Source organism: Centropristis striata, chromosome 20 (assembly GCF_030273125.1).
Source record: "Centropristis striata isolate RG_2023a ecotype Rhode Island chromosome 20, C.striata_1.0, whole genome shotgun sequence".
Taxonomy (NCBI): domain Eukaryota; kingdom Metazoa; phylum Chordata; class Actinopteri; order Perciformes; family Serranidae; genus Centropristis; species Centropristis striata.
The window spans coordinates 380,160-405,112 of NC_081536.1; the positions used below are offsets into that span (position 1 = coordinate 380,160).

General features: G+C 37.9%; 1 protein-coding gene across 3 annotated transcripts in view; it reads left to right on the forward strand.

Annotated features, from left to right (window-relative positions):
• Window positions 1–24,953, forward strand: part of ide (insulin-degrading enzyme) — a 56,372-nt gene that overhangs the window by 25,419 nt on the left and 6,000 nt on the right. For all 3 annotated transcript variants that reach the window (XM_059358882.1, XM_059358880.1, XM_059358881.1), the window contains 8 exons: window positions 4,009–4,119; window positions 5,001–5,121; window positions 7,676–7,767; window positions 11,952–12,063; window positions 15,104–15,271; window positions 18,069–18,341; window positions 20,744–20,805; window positions 23,946–24,018. In XM_059358882.1, coding sequence (XP_059214865.1) covers window positions 4,009–4,119; window positions 5,001–5,121; window positions 7,676–7,767; window positions 11,952–12,063; window positions 15,104–15,271; window positions 18,069–18,341; window positions 20,744–20,805; window positions 23,946–24,018 — 1,012 coding nt within the window. The remainder of the gene's footprint in view (window positions 1–4,008; window positions 4,120–5,000; window positions 5,122–7,675; window positions 7,768–11,951; window positions 12,064–15,103; window positions 15,272–18,068; window positions 18,342–20,743; window positions 20,806–23,945; window positions 24,019–24,953) is intronic.

Below are 24,953 nucleotides of genomic sequence, written 5' to 3' on the forward strand. Positions count from 1 at the left end.
ATTTAAAATCGCGCCATGAAAATAAAAACAAGACATTCTTTGTTCACCTTGTGAATCCACCGTAAGAGCTAACAAGCATTAGCATTAGCACTGGAGCTAACAAGCACTTTTACTATAGTTAAGACAACAAATATAGCCACTAATATATATAACAGAATAAATAAACTTTAACCACCTTCTGTCTGTCAGCCACTATAGAAGCCTTTAGATACTTTATATGAATTGTCGTAATTCATAGAAAGTTGAATTAGTCGTTATTATTTACTGTTTGTTTTTCATTTTACTGTTCCACCTGTTATTTCCTGTCACTACCTTTCAAAATTAAAGCACCCGTTTCACACTAGAAGGCACCTTTTCAAAATAAAAGCATCACAACATCGTAAAACACCTAGAAAATTTACAAAAATGAAAAATAGCTATTTTTGTTATTATATTTGCCGAGACAAAAGTACCTTTAGTTGTACCAGCCATTAAAATTAACAAGAAATTGAAGAAAACAATGGTCTAATATTTTCTCCATGACTGTATACAATGTAGATAGTCAGCAGTTGGATATGGACCATTGCACAGCAAATATTGCACATATAAATTAAATAATATAAATATTGTACTGTTTATTAAATGAATTACTCCGTGAGAAGGGAACTGAAGTTTTTAGGGCATGTGTGCAGCCAATATAATATAATTATACATTCTAGTTTACAGCATTGTTTTACGTACGCAGAATAGGTTTTATATGATTATTTTAATAAATCCATTGTGTTCCATCAGATAACTCCTTCATGAAGTCAGAATGGATGGATTTCCCTCCAGTTGATGAGTTGGAACTCTGAGTGGCGTTCCAATGTACTTTTTATTTATTTATTTTTTGACTAAGAGATGAAAATGTTTGAATTCCAAGTTGTCTGGTATGTTGCATTACTTCTCTGGTTGTAGAGGAAGTAGCTCATATTTACAAACACTGAGTGACATTTCTAGACCTTCAAAATAACATCACGGAATTCTTCATAAACATTAAAGTCTAGGAATCTTGTCGAAGAGAATCTGAGCACAAATGTCCATATTTGTGTTGGTTAATTCTTTAATAAAACTTTCTGAACCTGAACTCCAACTCTAAGGATAGATAGATAGATAGATATACTTTATTTATCCCAAGCTGGGAAATGACAGTGTAGCAGCAGCATTACACACAGAGACAATAACAACACAATTAAATAAAAAGAACAACCTAGGCATACTTCAAGCAATAAAATATAAAAATACAATAAAATGTAATGTAAAAATACAAATAGTGTCTAAAGAAGGAGTATGTATTAAGGAGTAGAATAGAATTCCAGTGCAGAATAAATATGAATATACAGTATAAAAATGTTGGTGCTATGAAACAAATAAGGTGCAATGAACAGTGTGCATAAAAAACACAAAGTGCATAGACAGTATGTAATGAACCAGACTATTTGTTATTGTACAGTGTGATGGCATGAATAATTGACTGGTATCACAGATTCACTTCCAGAATGATTCCTGGTTATATATTCTGGCAGAAATGGACCAGATGGCACAATTTTTACTTCTCAGTATTACTGTTTTGCTCTTTTGGCTGCCGTTCTCTGGCTTCCATTGTGTTGGTGTCACACAGGCAGTGGATGAGAAAGAGCCTGTCTCAAGACAGAAGGAATAAAGCCAAATGATGCATATTTATAGTCGCATTTCTGCTGATGCAAGTTCTCAAAGTACATTGCAAGTGGATCCGAGTCCAGGAACTCTGAAGGACACACGACCCTGATTACAAAAAAAGAAGTTGTGATGCTGTGAAAAATGGAACACAATGATTTGCAAATAATTTCTTCCTCTGTCAGGTTGAATACAGAACAGTTTGATCCCAATGTGTTGAGAATCAGCTGTAGAACTAGTGACCTGTGTTGAGAAATGCATTGAGGAAACCGCGTTAATTTTTGTGTAATTAATTAATCTTAATTAACGCGTTAAAGTCCCGGCCCTAATAATTTTATTACAATACGTCAAGAAATGTGCAGCTTACAGTCTCTGGGTTCAAACCTCATTTACATGATTAAAGTGGATCAGTTCGTGAAGTCTGGACCCTCTTCTGTCCCTCAAACACTTTTTTCGTTACTTTTGAAAATGAGTATCGTATCCGCAAACAACGTTTTAGTATCAATATAGTTAGATAGTGATCCTCATGCACAGAGACAGAAAACAGAGACAGAATAACAGATTATTTCTAGCACCTTCTCAATCAAGCACCTCTTTGTTTCCATGAATTATGAGCACAGCAATTTTCTCAGCTGGTGTTTAATGTTCCACTCTAAAGAACCAACTAACCTCTGGGTGTTCTGCTGTGGTGGAGTGTTTCTGTTTCTCTCCAGCTTTCTAACTGCTGCACTAACACTCTGCACCTCTTTGTCCTGTGATCTACTAACCTGCATCCATTAAATCCTCATCACTCAGTTCATGATTCTCTTCAGACAACGCTATGCAACACACACACAAACACAGCTACACACCGTAATGACTTGAATCAGCAGTATCTGAGGGCTGGCCAGCTGTTTGTGAAGGTTAATGATGTTGGGAGAGATTACTTAGAGTCACCGCGGGGAGCAGAGTGGGAGGAGTCTGAGAGCGTAGCCTCGTAGCCGTGTAGCTACAGAGGTTCTGCTGAATCATGAAGGGCCAGAAGGTTTAGATGACAAAGCAAAGGCTTTAAATAACCTTGACTGTTCTTTTCCATTTTTAAAGTGCTCATTTGCATAGAAAAACCTCCTCATCAACCACTTAGGTCTGCACACTGAAATATGTTTGCACTGCAGATGGGAACTTGAGGCTTCCTGATATAGATCTTATAGTTTAGTTCTTAATGTATAATCTAGGGATGGGCGTTTAGAAATAACCTGCCAACTCGATTATCTAGATCAGGGATGGGCAACATAATGCTGCAGGGGGCCTCAGGTTATCATGTTCACCACCACAGGGCCACATATAGGAGCAGCACTAACCAGATATGATGAAACTGACATTTAAAATATGTTTACAGTGCAGTAACTTAACATGTTTCATGCTCTAATGCATGTTTAACAGTATAAATAGGAATACAAAAGGTTTGAAGCAGATAAAAAATAACCACTTACTGTGATTTATTGTTTTCAGTGCAAGAACAGCAGACCAACATTAATTACAAGAAGTCATTTTGTGCATTTTTACACTGCACTTTTAAGATTTCATGCTCAGATGCATGTAGTTGTACTGAGGGCCACTTCAAGTGAGGGTGAGGGCCGTCTGCGGCCCCCGGGCCTCCAGTTGCCCATCCCTGATCTATAACATTAACAATCAATCAATCGATTAACCGCTGCATGCATACATGTGCAAAATAAAAGCTATATATACAGTACTATAAAAAGGCCTCTTTTGATAATGGACGCTTTTATTTTGAAAGGATGAAAAGAGACTTGATCCTTTCAACTGAGATTAAACTATAAAAATAACGTTAAGGAGTTAAATGTTTATGTTTTGTCATGCCACTGAAGAGGCATGAGGTTAGTTTTCACAGAAATCTTCATATATTTAAATGTGTTATGTGTTTAAATAATTTTCAGATAAAATTAAACCCAGTAATTCCTGCTAGCAAGGTTTGATACAGTTAGCTAGTTTTGCTCAAATCGACCAAATTCCATCGATTAATTATTCCGATCCCTGCTTCCTAATATAAATCTTATAGTTACCTTCTTAACGTATAATCCTTCATGTTGGTAGTTAAGTTTATTGGAGTACTATAGGGAAATATAGGCATGCTTTTGAACATTGTATGATCTTTAATGTAGCAGTTGTGACTCAGCTTTAATGGGCTTTTCTTGACAAGCATTTGGTCAGCCAGAAATGATACACATTACAAATAAACAGATGAAAAACCTTCAAATCCACAAATGAATGTCCAGTTTGCGGCGCGCCTTATCTTCCTGTTTAATAATAATCTGTCCTCCATCATGTCTGCAGCTGTCTGTGAAAGGTTACAATGACAAACAGCACATCCTGCTGAAGAAGATCATCGAGAAGATGGCCACGTTCGAGATCGACGAGAAGCGCTTCGACATCATCAAAGAGGCGGTAAGCTCCGACCGCTGCTCCGTCATCATGGCTGCAGAGTCACCATGATCAATGATCAATGAAAGAGTCATGATCAATGAAAGAGAGTCATGATCAATGAGAGAGAGTCATGATCAATGAGAGAAACGACTAAGTTGTTGAGCAGCTCTCTTTAACCTGAAGCTGCTTTCAGAACCAGTTCTACTCTGCCTGACAACCAAGGTTATTATAGTTAACGAAAATTAACGAAATAACGAAAACTAGAATGGAAAAAACATTTTTGTTAACTGAAATAAAAATAAAAACGATAACTAACTAAAACTGTATTTTGTGGTATAACTAAAACTAACTAAAATTATAGTGAAAATGTACTTTTCGTTTTTGTCAACTTTTTTCATTCATAATTCAGTGTTTCTATTTGAACATGCAACACATGGTGAATATGTTTACTGAGACTGGGATGTTTACACTAGAACCAAAATACAAAACACCCAGAACTGTAAGAGTTAATAACCTTATTGGGGCTGAGATGATAAACCAAAGGAAATAAAGGAAACATTTATTATGACCTCTTTGAATCTGGCACCAACACATAGCCCATTACAAAAAAACTAAAACTAACACTAAAACTAATAAAAACTAAACTAAAACTAGAAAACTCACTCTAGAAACTAACTAAAACTAACTGAATTTGAAAACAAAAATTCACAACAAAATTAAAACTAAAACTGATGAAAAATTCAAAACTATTATAACCTTGTTACAACACCAGAACAGTAGATGAACAGGAGTCCTGGAGTGATGAGGTGGTTTTAACTGTTGAACTGACTGAATGAATGAACCTTCTCTTCTCTCTGCAGTATATGAGGTCTCTTTAACTGTTGAACTGTGTCTCTCTGCAGTATATGAGGTCTCTGAATAACTTCAGGGCCGAGCAGCCGCACCAGCACGCCATGTACTACCTCCGCCTGCTGATGACCGAGGTGGCCTGGACCAAAGACGAGCTGCGGGAGGCTCTGGACGGTGAGCAGATCCTCCTAATCCTGCTTCTCTCCTCAGAGTCCCAGCCCTGCTGCTTATTAGACGTTTTTCACTACAGACCAAACTGAGTTCACAGAAATACAGAACAAATGCATCGTCAAGCCTTCTTCTTCTTCTTCAGGCTGGAGTAGAAACGCTACGAAAGTTACCCACAAACGGCAAAATAGCCCTAGCTTGCTTAGTCAGGTACAGCCATAAATCAAGTTAACTGATATTAATTACACAATTTACAAAAGGAATTCTGAAAAAGACCATTTTTATGTGACTAAAATGTAACAACAGTCACGTTTGACGCTTTCACAGAACAATTTCACAACACTGAGAAAAAAGCTTTCATTGCCACCGATATGCATCGCTGCGCCTCTATCCTGATCCTGATTGTTCTCTAGATGGACTAGGGCTGGGCGATACGGACCAAAAGTCATATCCCGACATATTTAGGCTGAATATCGATATATACGATATATATCCTGATATTTTTATCACAAAGTGAGAGCAAATGTTCAGTCAAAGTCAGATATGACACAAGTAGTTTATTAAAACCGTTTAAGTTAACATAAATACTGTTTAACAACAGGGAGTACCTTTTTTTCAAATTAAAGCTCCATAAAGTGCACTTTTAAATAAATAACAACAGATCTGAAATAATAAAAGCCTATGAAATGAATTGGGCCAATCTTTTCTCAGAAATAAATATATTTATACAAGAAAATAATAATGAACATTACAAAATAACTAAATATGACAAACCCTAGTAAGGGCAGCATTTATATATAAAGAAAGAAACAATTTGACTTATATCGATATATGCGATATGGTCTAATTCCACATCACATGTAAAAATATTTCAATATATTTTTATATATTAATATATCGCCCAGCCCTAGATGGGACCATAACTTAAAAACAGAACATGATGCCGGATGGAAGACTTGAAACTAGTAATTTAGACCATAAACTGTTTACTTACATAATCCATCAAGTGAGAAGTTGGATAATTTTCTCATAGCATTCTATACAATAGGACTTGAGTCTCCCCCTGCTGGCCGTTATAAATAATGCAGGTTTAAAGCACTTCAGCGTTGTTTTTGCTGCTTCACTAAAGTTAATCTGGCTTCTAGTCCACAGAGACTCTAGTCCTCTTCCTCCTCTCCTCGGTTCTTTTCTTCTTCTCTCATTTCTTTCTGAACTCATTTGGATGCTGAGGCTGTTCTCTGCTCTGCCGTGCCTCCCTCTGCAGTCTCTCCTCTCTGCAGTGCCGGTCTGCAACCTGAAGGGCAGACTGCTATTTTTCTTTTTTTAGTTTTTTACCACGGAGCTTAAACAGACGATCCTCCAACTCACACGAGACTCAATTAACCTGCCGGGTCAGAGCCTGCAGCCCAGTCACCGGGCCGCCAATTACAGGCCTGTTCCCTTATCAGGGCCCTCAACCTCCCTGCTGTCCCCGTACGGGTCTATGAGACACTTTCAGGCTCCTGTTTCCTTGTGTGTGTGTGTGTGTGTGTGTGTGTTGCTGCGGACACACAATCATTTAGATAAATAATGTGAGTATCGGAGTAGGAGCTCATCTTGAATCTGGGTCAGACGCTGCTTGAATTCAGATCGGCCAGCCCACATTCACACACGCTTCATATGTGTGTGTGTGTTCTTGTACTTCCTACATAGTGAGGACCGGAAGACGTTTTTAACCAACAGAGTGGGGACATTTTTGCAAAGTGAGGACATTTCGGCTGGTCCTCTCAAAAATGAGAGTTTAAAATGAACTGAAACTGTATTGTGTGGTTACAAAACTAACTAAAACTAACTAATTATAGTGAAAATGTCCTTCGTTTTCATCTTTGTCAACTTTTTGAAGATGGAAATAAAGGCAAAATTAACTGTGACATTTTTTAATCTCCCACCCAACAAATACCCCATTACAAAAAAACTACAACTAATCATTTCAAAAAAATAAATACTAAACTAAAACTACCAAACCCACTCTAAAAACTCACTAACTGAATTTGAAAACAAAAATTCACAACAAAATTAAAACGTTGCAAGGGAATTTACTATTACAATGAGAGCCCTCACAAAGATAGAAGTACAAGAGTGAGTGTGTGTGTGTTTGTCTTCATATCTTTGTGAGGACCAACCCATGGCAGAATACCAACATTGTGAGGACATTTGTAGTTGTGAGGACATTTTTTCCAGTCCTCACAAAGAAAATGCTAGGATAGCCTCTAAAGGCCTTAATTAATTATCTGTATGAATTTCAGGGAAGGTCCTAACAGAGATGGTAAACCCTGAAATGTGTGTGTTGGGCTAGGGGAAGTGGTGGTCCTCACAACTACACAAAGACATGTATGTGTGTGTGTGTGTGTGTGTGTTTTACCAGATTGTCTTGTGTGTGACGCTGTCCGTGATGAAGTCTCTCCCGACACCAGCAGCGGTTTTTGTTTTTCCTCCTGATTCGAGTCTTGATAGCATCTTGAGGAATTGCTGGGGAAATTGCTCTGTGATTGATTGCTTTTGTCTGTGATCTGTGTTCCAGATGTAACTCTCCCACGCCTCAAGGCCTTCATACCTCAGCTATTGTCACGGTTACATATTGAAGCTCTTCTCCATGGCAACATCACCAAGGAGGTTCGTCACTGTACTTTTCCTGCCAGCTGAGGAAGTTTTCTGTGTTTTTTTCTATACGGGTGCTTGAAATCCTTGAAAATGTTTGAATTTAAATGTTTTCAAGGTTTAAAAAGTGCTTGGATTTTGGGTAAAGTGCTTGTAAATGAACATCTTACTGTATTTCTCTTGTAATCTGACTATATCCATCTATAGACTATAGATAATCACATGTTACTGTTGTCACCATACTAAAATTTTCAACTCCATACCGATACCCAGGAAAATACTCGATACCATTTTCGACACCACAAGGATAAAAACAAAGACCCCAAAATTTAACAGGAATGTTTTTATTAACAAGAAAAATGCAACATGTTAAAATGAACAGAACCACAGGTTAAATATTTATAATAAACAGTGAAAAAAAGAAACTGCAACTCTGATAACAAGCTTCAGGTCTGAGGGAGTGCAAAAAATAAATAAATACAATAAACAATAACAATTAGAACAATATTTTGAGGTTTTATGCTGTGCACAATATTAGGCAAGCTTGATAAAAAATAACTTTAGTGTTCCTTTCTTTGCTATACTTTACACACATAACAATAAACTATTGATACTTTTGAAAATGAGTATCGTATCCGGATACGTTTTAGTATCGATACTTTTTTGAGTATCGATACTTTTGACAACTCTAATCACATGTTAATGTAAAATAATGAGTATCTATCTGAAATGAAGAGCGTTCCTCCTAAAAGTGTAACACCATCTCTGTTGGTTTGGTTCAGTGAAATCTCCCCTTTTAGTCTGTAAGAACTCATCTAAAACATGCAGTTTACAACAGGTGAAGATACTGGAAAAGACTGAACATTTACCTTAGAAGTCCTTTAAAAAAGCTTGAATTTGACCACTGCTGAAGTGTCAGAACCCTGTTATAAAGCATGTTTTTCTTTCTCCTCAGTGAATATTAAATCCACCTTTTTATTCTGAGTCACCTTCAATCTTCTATCTGGCCTCCATGTTATCACAGAGGATTATTGTCCCAAACCTTTTATAAGATCCTGCCATCAAATCACAATTCATACGCGGCCCAAAGCTGTTACAGCACGATGTAATGATTCAGCGTCTCAGTCTGCTGAGAGAGAATCAGACTCCAGAGGAGCAACGATCCGAGTCGATCATGGAGCCTCGGCTGCTCCAGTAACAGACAGCAACAACTGACCTAGTGGTCTCAAAGAAGCCTTGGAATAACAATAATAATAACAATAATAATAATAATAATAAGAGGCTGTATGATGGATAAAGTAGCATGTTTTGATTGGAAATGTATGGTGGCCCTGGAGGGCAAATCACAACGGCAAATCAGAAAACACAACAAATCAAAAAAACACAACAAATAACCAGAAAACACAACAACAAATAACCAGAAAACCCAACAACAAATCTAACAAACGCAACAGCAAATCAAAAAACGCAACAACATATAAAAAAACACAACAACAAATAAAAAAAAACACAACAAATCAAAAAAACACAACAAATAACTAGAAAACACAAAAGCAAATAACCAGAAAACACAACAACAAATAACCAGAAAACACAACAACAAATCTAACAAAGGCAACAACAAATCAGAAAACACAACGGCAAATAAAAAAACACAAACAACAAAACGACAACGACATTAATCAAACCGGTAAAGGTAGGAACCCTCGGGCGACATGAATAGTTGTTTTCTGTTTTGTTGTTGTGTTTTGCACTTCAGGGCCTCCGTACTTATTAATGTTAGCAAACAGGCCAATCAGAGGTCAGGAAATGTAACCATGAAACATTAAAAAAATAAGCTATAAGCAATGTAACTTTAATTACTTTCTTGTTTTGTGGCGAGAACAGCGGAACCTGTCACCATGCTACATGTTCCTCTCCACAAGAACAAGTTTTTCAGAGTTTTTTTTACTGCAGCAGTATAAGAGTTGACCCAGAAACCTCAAAATCCCGTTAACTTCCATCCTGCAGCACGCCTCACATACCTTAACACTTTACTAAGGGATCCTATATTATATTATATATCATATATATATATATTCAGTCATGGAAAAAATTATTAGACCTCTCTGATTACTTGTTCATTTTAATGCCTGGTACAAGTAAAGGTACATTTGTTTGGACAAATATAATGACAACAACAAAAATAGCTCATAAGAGTTGAATTTAAGAGTTGATATCTAGACATTTAACATGGTTTTTTAATAATGATTTTGGTTATTGTCAAGAAAACCATGGCAATGTCTAGATATCAGTTCTAAAATGAAACTCTTATCAACTATTTTTGTTATTATATTTATGTTACAAAAAAGTATACCTTTAGTTGTACCAGGCATTAAAATGAACAAGAAATTGAAGAAAACAATAGTCTTATCATTTTTTTCCATGACTCTATATGGCTATTACAATAAGTCTACAAACTATACTGAAAGTGGAAAGTTATTCATTCTTTTTTTATTTTTTTTACCCCTCAGTCATTTTTAAGGCGTCAGTGATCTGAATGATAATCCCTCCCACGTTTTCCTGTTTTAAACCCAGGTGGTTTTGGTTTTATCTTGTGTGATGTATTTGCTACAAAGACTTCTAACCCAAAGAATTAAACTATTTTCAGACTATTTTCTGCTGACAGTTTAAAAACAATTTCTAAAGTGTCCACAGTCAGATCTGTGGATTATCCCGAGTCAGCAGTACATTCTTTCAGGAAACGTACATTGCTGCAGGTTGGGTTTTTTTTTTTTTGGATGCACCACAAGCAAAAGTCCATTCACTGTGTCTCTGTAAGTGAAGCAGCAGAAATCTCTCAAAACCCTCTGCAGCAACTTAATGAAGGAGAAAAGAACCAGCTTTACCTCACAGGAGATTTTAGAGCAGGGGTCTCAAACTCAGATCACCTGGGGGCCGCTGGAGGCAGAATCAACATGACCAAAAAAAGACACAAAATTACTAAAAAATAAACAGAATTACCAAAAAAGACACACAATTACTTAAAAAAGACACACAATGACCAATAAAGAAACAAAATGACAAAAAAAGACACAAAATTACTTTAAAAAGACACAAAATGACCAAAAAATACACAGAATTACCAAAAAAGACACAAAATTATTTAAAAAAAAGACACAAAATGACCAAAAAGACACAAAATGACAGAAAAAAAAAGTAAATTACTTAAAAAAAGAAACAAAATGACCAAAAAGACACAGAAACTTTATTAAACATTAAACTTTCATATCAAGGTGGGGGCCACAAAATATCGTCACGAGGGCCGAGAGTTTGAGACCCATGTTTTAGAGGAATGCATTGCTTGTGGGTAGCATCAATAGACAATTAAATCAGCAAATTGAGGTTAGAAAAGACGACTCACTTCTGGTCTGATAAAACCCACAGGTTAATGCAGCCTGTTGGGAAATATCTGAGTCATCTGCATAGAAACGCACTAACTGAATCAGGAGCAACGATAAATAAAGCCGTAGTTTGGGATTTTTTAGAGGTCGTGGAAAAAATCAATACAGCATAGTATCGTGATATTTTGCATGGCAATATTATATCTATTCATAGCCGACAAGTTTGGAAATTTAGCGTTCCGACGTTTTTGCCGTTACGGAGACCGTAGCAGGTTCATTTTTAGGAATATACTGGAGATCCTGGTAACATTTGACATACTTTTGAAAATAGTTTTTTTAGATAGATAGATGGACTTTATTTATCCCAAGCTGGGAAATTACAGTGTAGCAGCAGCATTACACACAGAGACAATAACAACACAATTAAATAAAAAGAACAACCTAGGCATACTTCAAGCAATAAAATATAAAAATACAATAAAATGTAAAGTGTCTAAAGAAGGAGTAGAATAGAATAATTTTTTGTAATATTACTTTTTTTTGAGACACTGAATTTTAGGTCTTCATTAAATGTAAGCCATGATCAGTATAATTAGAAGAGATTAAATCAATGAAGACCTGAATTTTTTCATTTTGTGTGTAATGGATCTATTTAATGTGTTATTTCCACTTTTTGAAATGAATTACCGACATAAATACATTTTCTATGATATTCTCATTTATTGAGATGCTCCTGTAAATGGAACAATATTTTAAACTACTGGATGTTTTACAGTTTTTATGGACTGATGTTCTTTATTTCTCGTGTCTCTCCAGTCGGCGCTCGGCATGCTGCAGATGTTGGAGGACACGCTCATCGAGCACGCTCACACTAAGCCCCTCCTCCCCAGCCAGCTGATCCGCTACAGAGAGGTGCAGGTCCCAGACGGTAGGACACACACACACACACACACACACACACACACACTCACACTCACACTCACACACACAGACGCGCAGACACACACAGACACACACAGACACACACAGACACACACGCACACACAGACACACACACACTCACTCACACACACTCTTGTACTTCTATCTTTGTGAATTCCCTTGCAAGGTTATAATAGTTTTGAATTTTTCATTAGTTTTAGTTTTAATTCAGTTGTGAATTTTTGTTTTCAAATCCAGTTAGTTTTACTGAGTTTTTAGAGTCAGTTAACTAGTTTTAGTTTAGTATTTTTTTTTCTTAATGCTTTAGTTTTACTTTAGTTTTTATTAGTTTTAGTTTTTTTGTAATGGGGTATTTGTTGGGTGGGAGCTTAAAAGAGGTCACAGTAAATTTTGCCTTTATTTCCTTTGTCTGATCCATCCACGAAAACAAAGGACATTTTCACTATAATTGTAGTTAGTTTTGTAACCACACAATACAGTTTCAATTAATTATCATCATCATGTAACCTTTAACCCTTAAAACAAAGTCTGAAATCTCAAAAAAGCCTTTAAAGAAATGAGGACCGGCCAAAATGTCCTCACTCTGTTGGTTAGAAACGTGTTCCGGTCCTCACAATGTAGGAAGTACAATAACACACACACACACACACACACTGTTTAGCCCTGTTAATCATCATTGCCAGTCATGTCTGTCTCCACGGCGACCACACAGAGAGTCTAGCCCGTCATCGGTGACGCTGTCTTGCGTCTGTGAAGACTCGATTAAATTCAACGTCTCTCATTTCCGTCAGAGGAACGTTTCAGTCACTGACTGGAAATGTCCGTCACCGGGCAGAACGCGTACACACACACACACACACACACCTTCCCCTCCGCTCAAACATAAACACACACACACACACACACGCCAAGCGGAGCACCTGAGCTGCCTCTGTGATGACATGAGGAAGAGGAGTGATGTGGAGGGGAAGCAGAGCCACCTGCAGACTTCCTGAGTCTCACAGGGATTTTCCAGGATCGGCTCCAGACACAGAGCAGAGCAGCAGGAGGACAAAGGATGTAAACTCAGAGCTGGATTATGAAATGATGTACCGGCTGACAGACTCTCCTGTAACCTGTCATTACTCCCACAGCTGAAATCTGTCCAGTTACACATGAATCTTTATTAAAGAGCCACGTGATCTCAGTCAAGGTCTGAAGATGACAAAATCTACAACTAAAGGAGTGTGACACTACACAGAAGTCACTGTTCAAACAGCAAAAAAAAATAATTAATAGCCATCTGGATCTTTTTTAACAAAAACATCTTTTAACCCATTTAGGCCTAAAACGCCTGGAAAAACTGCCTGTAAAACCTCTGGGCGATTCTGAAAGAAAGAGGCCCCATTATACCATTTTATCCCGATACTTGAGTCACGATATGATATTATTGCATTTTTAAGCATTTTGCAACATGGTGACTATTAGAGTACCTGTGGGTTGGTGCTGGTGCACAGTTGTATGGGGTTAGAACACTGACAAAAATCGCGCGAGCGAAAACACATCTGTACGCGCATTATTTCGTGTCACACACGCAGTTGGTGCTTTTGGAGACTCCAGAGGGTTAAATTATATTCAGTTTGACTTGTTGAAACCTGCAGAGCTCTGAATAAGGACCAGTCAGGTTCTGCCAAGGTCACGATGGCTGCAGCTTTGGGATTCGTCCTTTGAGCTTCATTTCTGATTTCTCCAGAAAACTCTCAGTGACACAGCAGCCTGACATGTCCACACTTCACATTAGTGCTTCGGTTAATCAAAGTGCCAATCTGCCCAGAATGTTTTACTGTTTACTGTTGTTAAGTAAACTTTTGACCTGCTGAGGAGAATGCCAGGGGAGATGTTGAGGACGTGAAGACAAACCGCTCCGTCAGCATCACCAGACCTCCACTCCTCCACTCCTCCACTCCTCCACTCCTCCATCACAGTCAGCTTGATCACAATGGACTCACACAAACTGAAGCTGAGCGTGAAAGAAAACCAGTTTTCCATATGCAGAAATGCATGGCTCCTCTCCATGTTCTGCTCCAAATAAAATGTAAAGTACAGATGAAGGTGAAGAGGAGGAGAACGTCTGTCTCTACTTTCTGGAGAGCGTCACCTCTGTCCTCTGTCTGAACCTTCCTCTTTTATTCTCCAGTCTTCAGCAAAGTGCTTCAGCATAACTGCACATCTGGCTACAACACTCATCACTGTATCTGATATGATAAAGTGGGCTGGGCTTCTCTTAAACAGGAGAAAGAAACATTGGTACCTGTTTATCTTGAAGGCCATTACTGGAAAAGTACCTCCATACTTAACAAGACTTCTTGATTGGAACCATGGACACTAGTTGATACTAGAGGTGTGACGATACTCAGCTCACGAGACGAGATATTGGGTTTACGAGAACGAGACGAGATTTTAAGGAAACTACAATGACACAATATCTGACTGGACCAACAGACTTTTATTTAACAGAGTTGCACATGCATTTTAAAATGCTTTCACTTCAGAAAAATATATTCAAATGCTTATCATATTCTGTCTTCCATCACCTGTTCCATTATCTATAATCTGAGACAGAAAGGATTTTTCATTATTTTGGAAACAAAAAAAACAAATTTGTCCATATTTTCTTTACTTTTAGTGTCAGATGTATATAAAATATTAGAGGTGTGTATCATCAGAGGCCCCACGCTACGATTTTATCCCAATACTTGAGTCCCGATACGATATTATTGCGATTTTAAGCATTTTGTGATATGGTGAGTATTGCGATACAATATAATGGGATTTCCACGCAAAATATCACAATGCTATGCTGTATCGATTTTTTTTCAGCACATCTAAAACAGATATGTCTGCGCCTTCAGTGCTCTAACTTCCCTTAATCTTCAGCTGAAATATAAGTTAGATTTCTCTATCAGACTGTCAGTGATGCATCTCCAAGTGAATGTGATGCCTTCATGTGATTACAGTGCTGATAAAAACTATCCTGTTTGTTTCAGGCGGCTGGTATGTTTACCAGCAGAGGAACGAGGTGCACAACAACTGCGGCATCGAGATTTACTACCAGACGGACATGCAGAGCACCCAGGACAACATGCTGCTGGAGCTCTTCTGCCAGATCATCTCCGAGCCCTGCTTCAACACGCTGAGAACCAAAGAACAGCTGGGTGAGTCCAGGAGATGGTGTAGAACACTGGTTCCCAACCTTTTTCTGAGGGACCCACATTAGGTGAGGCTACCGCTAGGTGCGGTTACAGCCAGGTGAGGCTACCGCTAGGTGAGGCTACCGCTAGGTGAGGCTACCGCTAGGTGAGGCTACCGCTAGGTGAGGCTACCGCTAGGTGAGGCTACCGCTAGGTGCGGTTACAGCCAGGTGAGGCTACCGCTAGGTGAGGCTACCGCTAGGTGAGGCTACCGCTAGGTGAGGCTACCGCTAGGTTAGGCTACCGCCAGGTGAGGCTACCGCCAGGTGAGGCTACCGCTAGGTGAGGCTACCGCTAGGTGAGGTTACCGCTAGGTGCGGTTACCGCTAGGTGCGGTTACAGCCAGGTGAGGCTACCGCTAGGTGCGGTTACAGCCAGGTGAGGCTACCGCTAGGTGAGGCTACCGCTAGGTGAGGCTACCGCTCGGTGAGGTTACCGCTCGGTGAGGTTACCTCTAGGTGAGGTTACCGCTCGGTGAGGTTACCGCTCGGTGAGGTTATCGCTAGGTGAGGTTATCGCTAGGTGAGGTTATCGCTAGGTGAGGTTATCGCTTGGTGAGGTTACCGCTTGGTGAGGTTACCTCTAGGCGAGGTTACCGCTCGGCGAGGTTATCGCTAGGCGAGGTTACCGCTAGGGGAGGTTACCGCTAGGGGAGGTTACCTCTAGGTGAGGTTACCTCTAGGGGAGGTTACCTCTAGGTGAGGTTACCGCTGGGTGAGGTTACCTCTAGGTGAGGTTACCGCTAGGTGAGGTTACCGCTAGGGGAGGTTACCGCAAGGTGAGGTTACCGCAAGGTGAGGTTACCGCAAGGTGAGGTTACCTGTGTATACTGCAGGAGGGATGTTACATGTCCTTATTCTCGCGATATAGCCTTTATTTTCAAACTTTTCTATAGTGATTTTTTTATTTAAATAAATGAATAAACATTTAATGTAGCCCTTATTTAGTTGTTTTTGTCCCACTAATTAAGTGCTGACTCATCTATATTTAACACATTAGATTTATTACACCCCTTAATATCAAGAGGGCTTCGTGATCCCCCATGGATCTTTGGTGCCCCCCAGTTGGGAATCCCTGGTGTAGAACATGCCAACCTTTTACAGCAATTAAAAGTGTTTAAAGACAAGAAAAACTAAACTGGAAGATGTGTTAAATGTTGCTGCAAGGTTGTGAATATTTTTGAGATTTATGCAGTTACAGTAATTATATTCTGCTCTATATAAAGATTAAAAACTGTTCAAATTCAGTTTCTCAAGTGCTGTGAACCATGATGATGCTTAGTTTAACTAATGAATGGACTGAAGTAGAACTGTAATCAGTGTCAGACCTAATGTTAATATGAAGATAAATGCAGAGTTAATGAAGGGAATTAAACCAAGACAAAAAGCTCTTCACTAATTCTTTACTGTTTAATGTTTTGAATCCACTTAAGAGACTGAAAGGAATAGTTGATATTTTTGGGGGGCTGAATGAGATACTTCAATGTATAACCTGCAATGGATGGACAGGTTGGAGAAGCAGGATTACTGGCACAGGAGTTGTCCTGTTGAAAGGGGCAGCAGCAAAATGTATTTAAGACACCTAAATATATATCAGTTGTATCAAGTGTTCATCAAATTCAGAATATTTTCACAGCTTTACCTTTCCTTCAGATAGCCCCGACACCATTATATCCCTCCATTATCTCTTCAAAGACACCAGACTCAATGATGCAAACAGACTGGATGGATGCATAGAAGGATGGATGGATGGATGGATGCATGGATGGATGGATGGATGGATGGATGGATGGATGCATGGGTAGATGGATGGATGGATGGATGGATGCATGGGTAGATGGATGGATGCATGGATGGATGCATGAATGGATGGATGGATGGATGCATGGATGGATGGATGCATGGGTAGATGGATGGATGCATGGATGGATGCATGGATCGATGTATAGATGGATGGATGCATGGATGGATGTATAGATGGATGGATGGATGCATGCATGCATGGATGGATGGATGGATGGATGGATGGATGGATGGATGGATAGATGAATAGATGGATGGATGCATAGATGGATGGATGGATGCATATATGGCTAGATGGATTATGGATGGATGGATGCATAGATGGATGGATGCATGGATGGATGGATGCATGGATGCATATATGGCTAGATGGATTATGGATGGATGCATGGATGGCTGGATGAATAGATGCATGGATGGATGGATGATGGATGGATGAATAGATGGATGGATGGATGCATGGATGGATGGATGGATGGATGCATATATGGCTAGATGGATGCATGGATGTTTTTACTGTGCTTGAACATCCTGCCCAGGGACTACAGGTGAAAATTAGCTATTTAGCTAACCCTGGTATAGAAGCTATTCTATGCATGGTCCCTGTCAAACAAAACCAATAAATAAATAAAATAAATAAATAAAATAGATGGATGGATGCATGGATTGATAGATGGATGGATAGCAACTTTATTAATCCCTTAGGGAAGGTTCCCACAGCACAACAATGTAAAATGACTCCTTTAGTCATTGAGTCTGGTGGTTTGAAGAGGCCATAGATTATGGCTTCAGTTCCCTGTGTAAACATAAACTGGGCTGATTTTAAAAAGGCCTTATGAGAAGTTATTCTGCATATCTCAGAGCCAGCCTGTCCTCCTCTGACTCCTGCATGTCTCCTCCTCCTCCTCCTCCTCCTCCTCCTCCTCCTCCTCCTCCTCCTCCTCCTCCTCCTCCTCCAGGCTACATCGTGTTCAGCGGGCCTCGGCGGGCCAACGGCGTGCAGGGCCTGCGCTTCATCATCCAGTCGGAGAAGGCGCCCCACTACCTGGAGAGCCGTGTGGAGGCGTTCCTCTGCACCATGGAGAAGGCTCTGGAGGAGATGAACGAGGAAGCCTTCCAGAAACACATCCAGGCTCTGGCCATCCGCCGCCTGGACAAGCCCAAGAAGCTGTCTGCTGAGTGCGCCAAGTACTGGGGGGAGATCATCTCTCAGCAGTATAACTTTGACAGAGGTGAGAACTTTTTCACCTCACTGATGACTTAATAAGACCAGATACAGGAGCATCTCAATACATTAGAATATGATGGAAAAGTCCATTTCCAGTAGTTCAGGTCAAACAGCTCCAACCAAGTATTGAGTCATATAGATGACATACTTTCAGAGGCCAACATTTACATATTAAACATACTTTTTAAAATGTGTCTTTTGTAATGTTACATTTTTTGAGACACGGAATTATAGGTCTTCATTAAATGTAAGCCATAATAATAATTAGAAGAAAACTGTAAACTGTAATTTCCCAGCTTGGGATAAATAAAGTATATCTATCTATCTATCTACAATAGAATAAAATACTGAGGTAGAATAAATAAAAACAATAGAAAAAAAAACACAGAGAACAAGGACACTTAAGAAGTTAAAAAGAAGATCTAATATTAATTCTACAAATATGAACTTAACTATTTATTTATTTCCTTGAATGTATTCACATATTCATTACTAACTTATGTATTATTATGAAGTTATTACATTTATTTATTGTCTGTTAAAAACTGCTTCAGCTGGCAGTTACAGCACCTTTTTAAGTGTAAGTGAAATATCTTTAAAAACTCCCTCTGATCCAGCAGCTCTTAGCGTATAAAGAGCTCGTGTTACATAGAAAGTGGAACACAAGTTGTGGAGAGTTCTCAGTATTTCTGTGGGTCCCGGAGGTGAGCAGGAAGTTGCTTAGAGCTGCAGAAACAGGATCGATTAGAGAAAATAATCTTTAGCCGGAGCACACCTCTCTCCTGCAGCACTCTCCAGAGCGCCATAATGGATCGTAATGGGCCTGATTCACTAGTAATCTGCCTAAAGCCCTGAGTGATGGCAGCATGAGAGGCTGCCAGGGGAGCGCTGCTGATTACTGATACTAGCAGTAGAAGAAGAGAGGAGGGCTGCACGCCGCACGCCAAGGCCACCCAAACACAAACCAACACGCCACGCCGTCACAGCCAACATTATTTATATTGTTCTCATCAGAGTTATGAAACAGGAAGCTAAACTCATTTCTCCAAAAATCTCCTCCAATGATCAGGCTGTTTGAAGTACTTGGCAGGATTTTAATGAAGAAAAGGTAAAACTGAAAATAAACAAATAATACAGACAATATTAACCATTTGCATGAGTCAAATATACCTTAAAACATGTTAAATCCTCCTAAACAAATATACAAATACAAATAAACATACTCACTGGCAATGCCACAAGAATAAAGATGGATGAGGATTGTTGCTCTACCGGATAACAAAACAGGACTCCTCTAACTGTAAGGAGACCGGAGAGTCACCAAAATAAAAGTCACCTCTTCAAAATAAAAGTTCTTCCATTTCTACCAACTGTTACATGACATTATTTATATACAGTCTATGGAGCCAACACTCTGTTGGGTCACTGTTTTCTTTTCTTTCAATCAGAAAATAATGCTTATTTAACACGCTTTGATTCTGTTTCACCACAACGCTTTAGTTTGCCATCAAACTGTTCTCAGCTGTGGACAGTAGGCGCATTTCCATTAGGGCAGGGGTCTCAAACTCGCGGCCCGCGGGCTAATTGTGGCCCTCGTGACGATATTTTGTGGCCCTCACCTTGATATGAAAGTTTAGTGTGAGTTTTATATGAAAGGCAGCTGCTACCGGACCGTTTATTATCTGCCGTGTTGGTGTTACCGGAAGAAGTGGAAATGTTATGGAATGTGATTTTGTGTCTCTTTTTTGTCATTTTGTATCTTTTTTTTTGTGGTCATTTTGTGTCTTTTTCTAATAATTTTGTGTCTTTTTTAATGTAATTTTGTGTCTTTTTTATATATATATTTTTTAGTAATTTTGTGTCTTCTTTAAGTAATTTAGTTTTTTTTCTGTCATTTTGTGTCTTTTTTGGTCATTTTGTATCTTTTTTTTTTGTGGTCATTTTGTGTCTTTTTCTAATAATTTTGTGTCTTGTTTTTTTTTGGTAATTTTGTGTCTTTTTTAGTAATTTTGTGTATTTTTTGACTCTTTTTCAAAAAAGCGACTAGCGACAAATCTATATAATTATAATAATAATTTAATATAATTTTAAATTATTATTATTATTATTATTATTATTATTATTGTTGTTATTATTGTTACCTGTGCAGCCCGGTCACAATTTGAGCTGTGAATAAATTCATATAGTTTGCTAGTAATTCCAGGCAGATTTCCTTCGTGTCTTTTGTACTTTTTTTGCCAGTATGGATGTGAAATGGGTCTTAAATTATATTCATAATGGTCTTTAAAAAGTCTTGTTATTATGCAGCAGTAAAAAAAGAAAAGCTGACTAACTTTCCCTCTGATGGATCACTAGTGTCAAAGCTTCTTTTATAAACCTCTCTGACTGTTTCTCTGTTTGTTGCAGATAACACTGAAGTGGCCTATCTGAAGACGTTGACGAAAGAAAACGTGATGCAATTCTACAGAGTAAGTAGTAAAACTTTACATCATACGTTACATATCCTGTCTCTTCCCTTGACTACATGACAGACGAATCTCTGTCTCTGTCCCCTGAGTTAAACTGTGTGCTTTAAACCATTATTGGCTTCAAGGCCAACATTAAAAACATGTAATACATTATATCAGAGATCTCAAACTCAGATTACCTGGGGGCTGCTGGAGGCAGTATCAAAATGACCAAAAAAAGACACAAAATTACAAAAAAAGACACAATCACCAAAAAAGACACAAAATTACAAAAAAAAAGACACAGAATTATTAAAAGACACAATTATTAAGACATAATTATTTAAAAAAGACAGAAAATTATTAAGAAAAGACACAAAAAAGGCCAAAAAAGACACAAAATGACCCAAAAAATACCCAAAATGACAGAAAGAAAACTAAATTACTTAAAAAAAGAAACAAAATGACCAAAAGATAGAAAAATTACTAAAAAAGACACAAAATGACTTTAAAAAAGACACAAAATGACCAAAAAAGACACAAAATGACAGAAATAAAACTAAATTACTTAAAAAAAAGAAACAAAATGACCCACAAAAGACAAAATAATAAATAAAAAAACACAAAATGACCAAAAAAGACACAAAATTACAAAAAAAAAGTAATTAAAGGGACCTTCCACACACAACACGGTAAAGTACCATTCATATAAAACTCACATTAAACTTTCATATCAAGGTGGGGGCCACAAAATATCCTCACGAGGGCCACAATTGGCCCGCGGGCCGCAAGTTTGAGACCCGTGCATTACATTTTTAATTTTCTGTAAAATAATGTGCCTTTCCCCCTAAATGCCCTGAACTCTACCTGCTGTGATGATGTAATGATGTAATGATGTAATGCTGTAATGATCCAGCTCTCCTCTCTAGAGATGATGGAGCTGAGAACCAGTTTACTTAATGTCTCCCTATGAAACAACCAGGTCAGATCTTATAATCCTCAAATGTTGCAATGATTGGAAGTTAAAACCATAAACACCAAACAAATCTGAGCTTTGAGAATTTTCGCTGATCATTTGCTATGAAAATAATGAGCTAATATTTCTGCTACGAGTCCCCGGGTGCAGCAGCGCCGCTTTTATTGGAACAGCCCTAAATTATGACGCTCATTTGACTTTAATTGTGCTACTTTGCTGTCATTAAATCTTTAACCACAGCCACCGAGGTGGTATTAGGGAGGCGGATACATAAATTACAACAATAACCTGCATTTTACGACACTGAACATTTCAGAGGTCTATCGGTCATTGGTAATGCATGTTGGAGCTGATAGATGTTACTGTTACAATCACATAATGAGGAGAGGAAGACTGGATCAGTCATTTGGTAGCTTTTGGGCTTCAGACATTCTAAAGTCTTCACTTCACTTCTGTTTGAAAATAGAAAACACAATATTTGGCCAATGACAGTTCTGTACACATGGGTTCACTTCAGTAGTGGAAAGTAACTAAGTACATTTACTCAAGTACTGTACTTAAGTACAATTTTGAGCTACTTGTACTTTATTTGAGTATTTCCATTTCATGTAACTTTATACTTCTACTCCTACATTTAGCTGACAGCTTTAGTTACTTTGCAGGTTGAGATTCAACATAAAAAAAACGTAAAGAAAATGTAAAGAGAATAGAATAAATCACAAATTAAACCACATAAAAGCATATTTAGTAGTCCAAATTAGCCCTATCTTTTCAAAATTAAAACACTGTTTACATAAATGCATCAATAATAATAATAATCTAATAATATATTGCTTTTATATATTTTTTTGCCAGTATGGATATGGATTGGGTTTTAAATTGTATTCATTATTGACTTAAAAAGTCTTAAATTTGACTTGTTGAAACCTGCAGAGAGCCTGAAAACTAACATGTTGCGTTAGAACAAAAAACTGACTTTGTTAGGCGTCTTTGTTTTTATCCTGGTGGTATCTAAAATGGTATCGAGTATCGTATATTTTCCTGAGTATCTGTATCAAGTTTAAAATCTTATTATAGTCTGGTGACAACCCTAATCTAGCTGCTGAGTCAGGCTTCATGCACGAACAATAATGAGATATATCTTTTTTACAATTCCAATTTAATTTTATCTGTAGATAATTGGTATCTGGTTTAAGAACCGCCACGTTTCTGACAAAAGAGCAGCGCGCACACACACACACACACACACACACACACACACACACACACACACCCACACCCACACCCTACTCTATCTGTGTGTGTGTGTGTGTGTGTGTGTGGTGTGTGTGTGTGTGTGTGTGTCTTCTCTTCATGTCTCTGAGGTGACAGTGACTCGGCTGCAGATATCAGCTGCTGTAATGACAGCCAGCCTGTTCCAGCGGGGATAAAGGGCCAAAGACACATAGACGCTGAGAGAATTGGCATTATCTGGGCCCAGCAGAAACCATTACAGGGCCCATGCAGAATAAACCTCATGCATTTCTAATGTCATATCAGCTCCAATCGCACGAGCACTTTCTTTTTTTTCTTCTTTTGGGTGGTGGAGCTGTCTGGCTGCAGACGAGTCAAACCTTCAGTCTAATATAATAAATAATCCTCCCTCAGAGACAGTGACTGACTGTGGAGCCAGACCTCCACAGGGCCTCACTGCTGAGAAACACACCGTCATCCAGGCCAGAAGCTCAGCCATGAGTCACTTTGTTTTGATGGAATTATGTGTTTTTTGATCCCTCAAAACTATACACGGTGTGGCTGGGCAATATATCGATATATTTATAAATGTGATATGGAATTAGACCAGGGGTCTCAACCTCAAATTACCTGGAGGCAGTATCAAAATGACCAAAAAAAGACACAAAATGAACGAAAATGAATGAATAAAAAATGTACTAAAAACCTGGATTAATCTGGTGAGTCACATTGGACTGCTATTATTTTGAATACTACTGTATGTCATATATCGATATTCAGCCCAAATATATCAGGATATGACTTTTGGTCTACATATCGCCCAGCCCTATACGTGGCTATTTAAATCATGAAAGAAATGCAGTAATAATGCTGCTGGTTGTTGCCGGGTGATTGGGTTGTCATGACAACGTGCATCACCTGTCTCTCTCTGTCTCTGTCTGTGTCTCTGTAGGATCGTCTGACAGTGGAAGCCCCGAAGAGACACAAGGTGTCGGTGCACGTCCTGTCCAGAGAGATGGACTCCTGTGAGTATCTGTGCTCACATCTCTGTCACCAGGTTTCATTTAGCCTGCTGGGCTGCTCTGGTGTCAGGCTGACCTGTCTCAGTCTCTGTTGTTATGACAAAGTGCCATGCGTATGCCTTTTCACATAACTTTCTGAACATTTTCACATAACTTTATAAACATTTTCACATAACTTTATATCATTTTCACATAACTTTATATCATTTTCACATAACTTTGTATCATTTTCACATAACTTTATATCATTTTCACATAACTTTATATCATTTTCACATAACTTTATATCATTTTCACATAACTTTCTGAACATTTTCACATAACTTTATAAACATTTTCACATAACTTTATATCATTTTCACATAACTTTATATCATTTTCACATAACTTTATAAACATTTTCACATAACTTTATAAACATTTTCACATAACTTTCTGAACATTTTCAAATAACTTTATAAACATTTTCACATAACTTTCTGAACATTTTCACATAACTTTCTGAACACTTTCACATAACTTTATAAACATTTTCACATAACTTTATAAACATTTTCACATAACTTTATAAACATTTTCACATAACTTTATATCATTTTCACATAACTTTATATCATTTTCACATAACTTTATATCATTTTCACATAACTTTATAAAGATTTTCACATAACTTTATATCATTTTCACGTAACTTTCTGAACATTTTCACATAACTTTATAAACATTTTCACATAACTTTCTGAACATAACTTTATAAACATTTTCACATAACTTTATAAACATTTTCACATAACTTTATAAACATTTTCACATAACTTTCTGAACATTTTCACATAACTTTATAAACATTTTCACATAACTTTATATCATTTTCACATAACTTTCTGAACATTTTCACATAACTTTATAAACATTTTCACATAACTTTATATAATTTT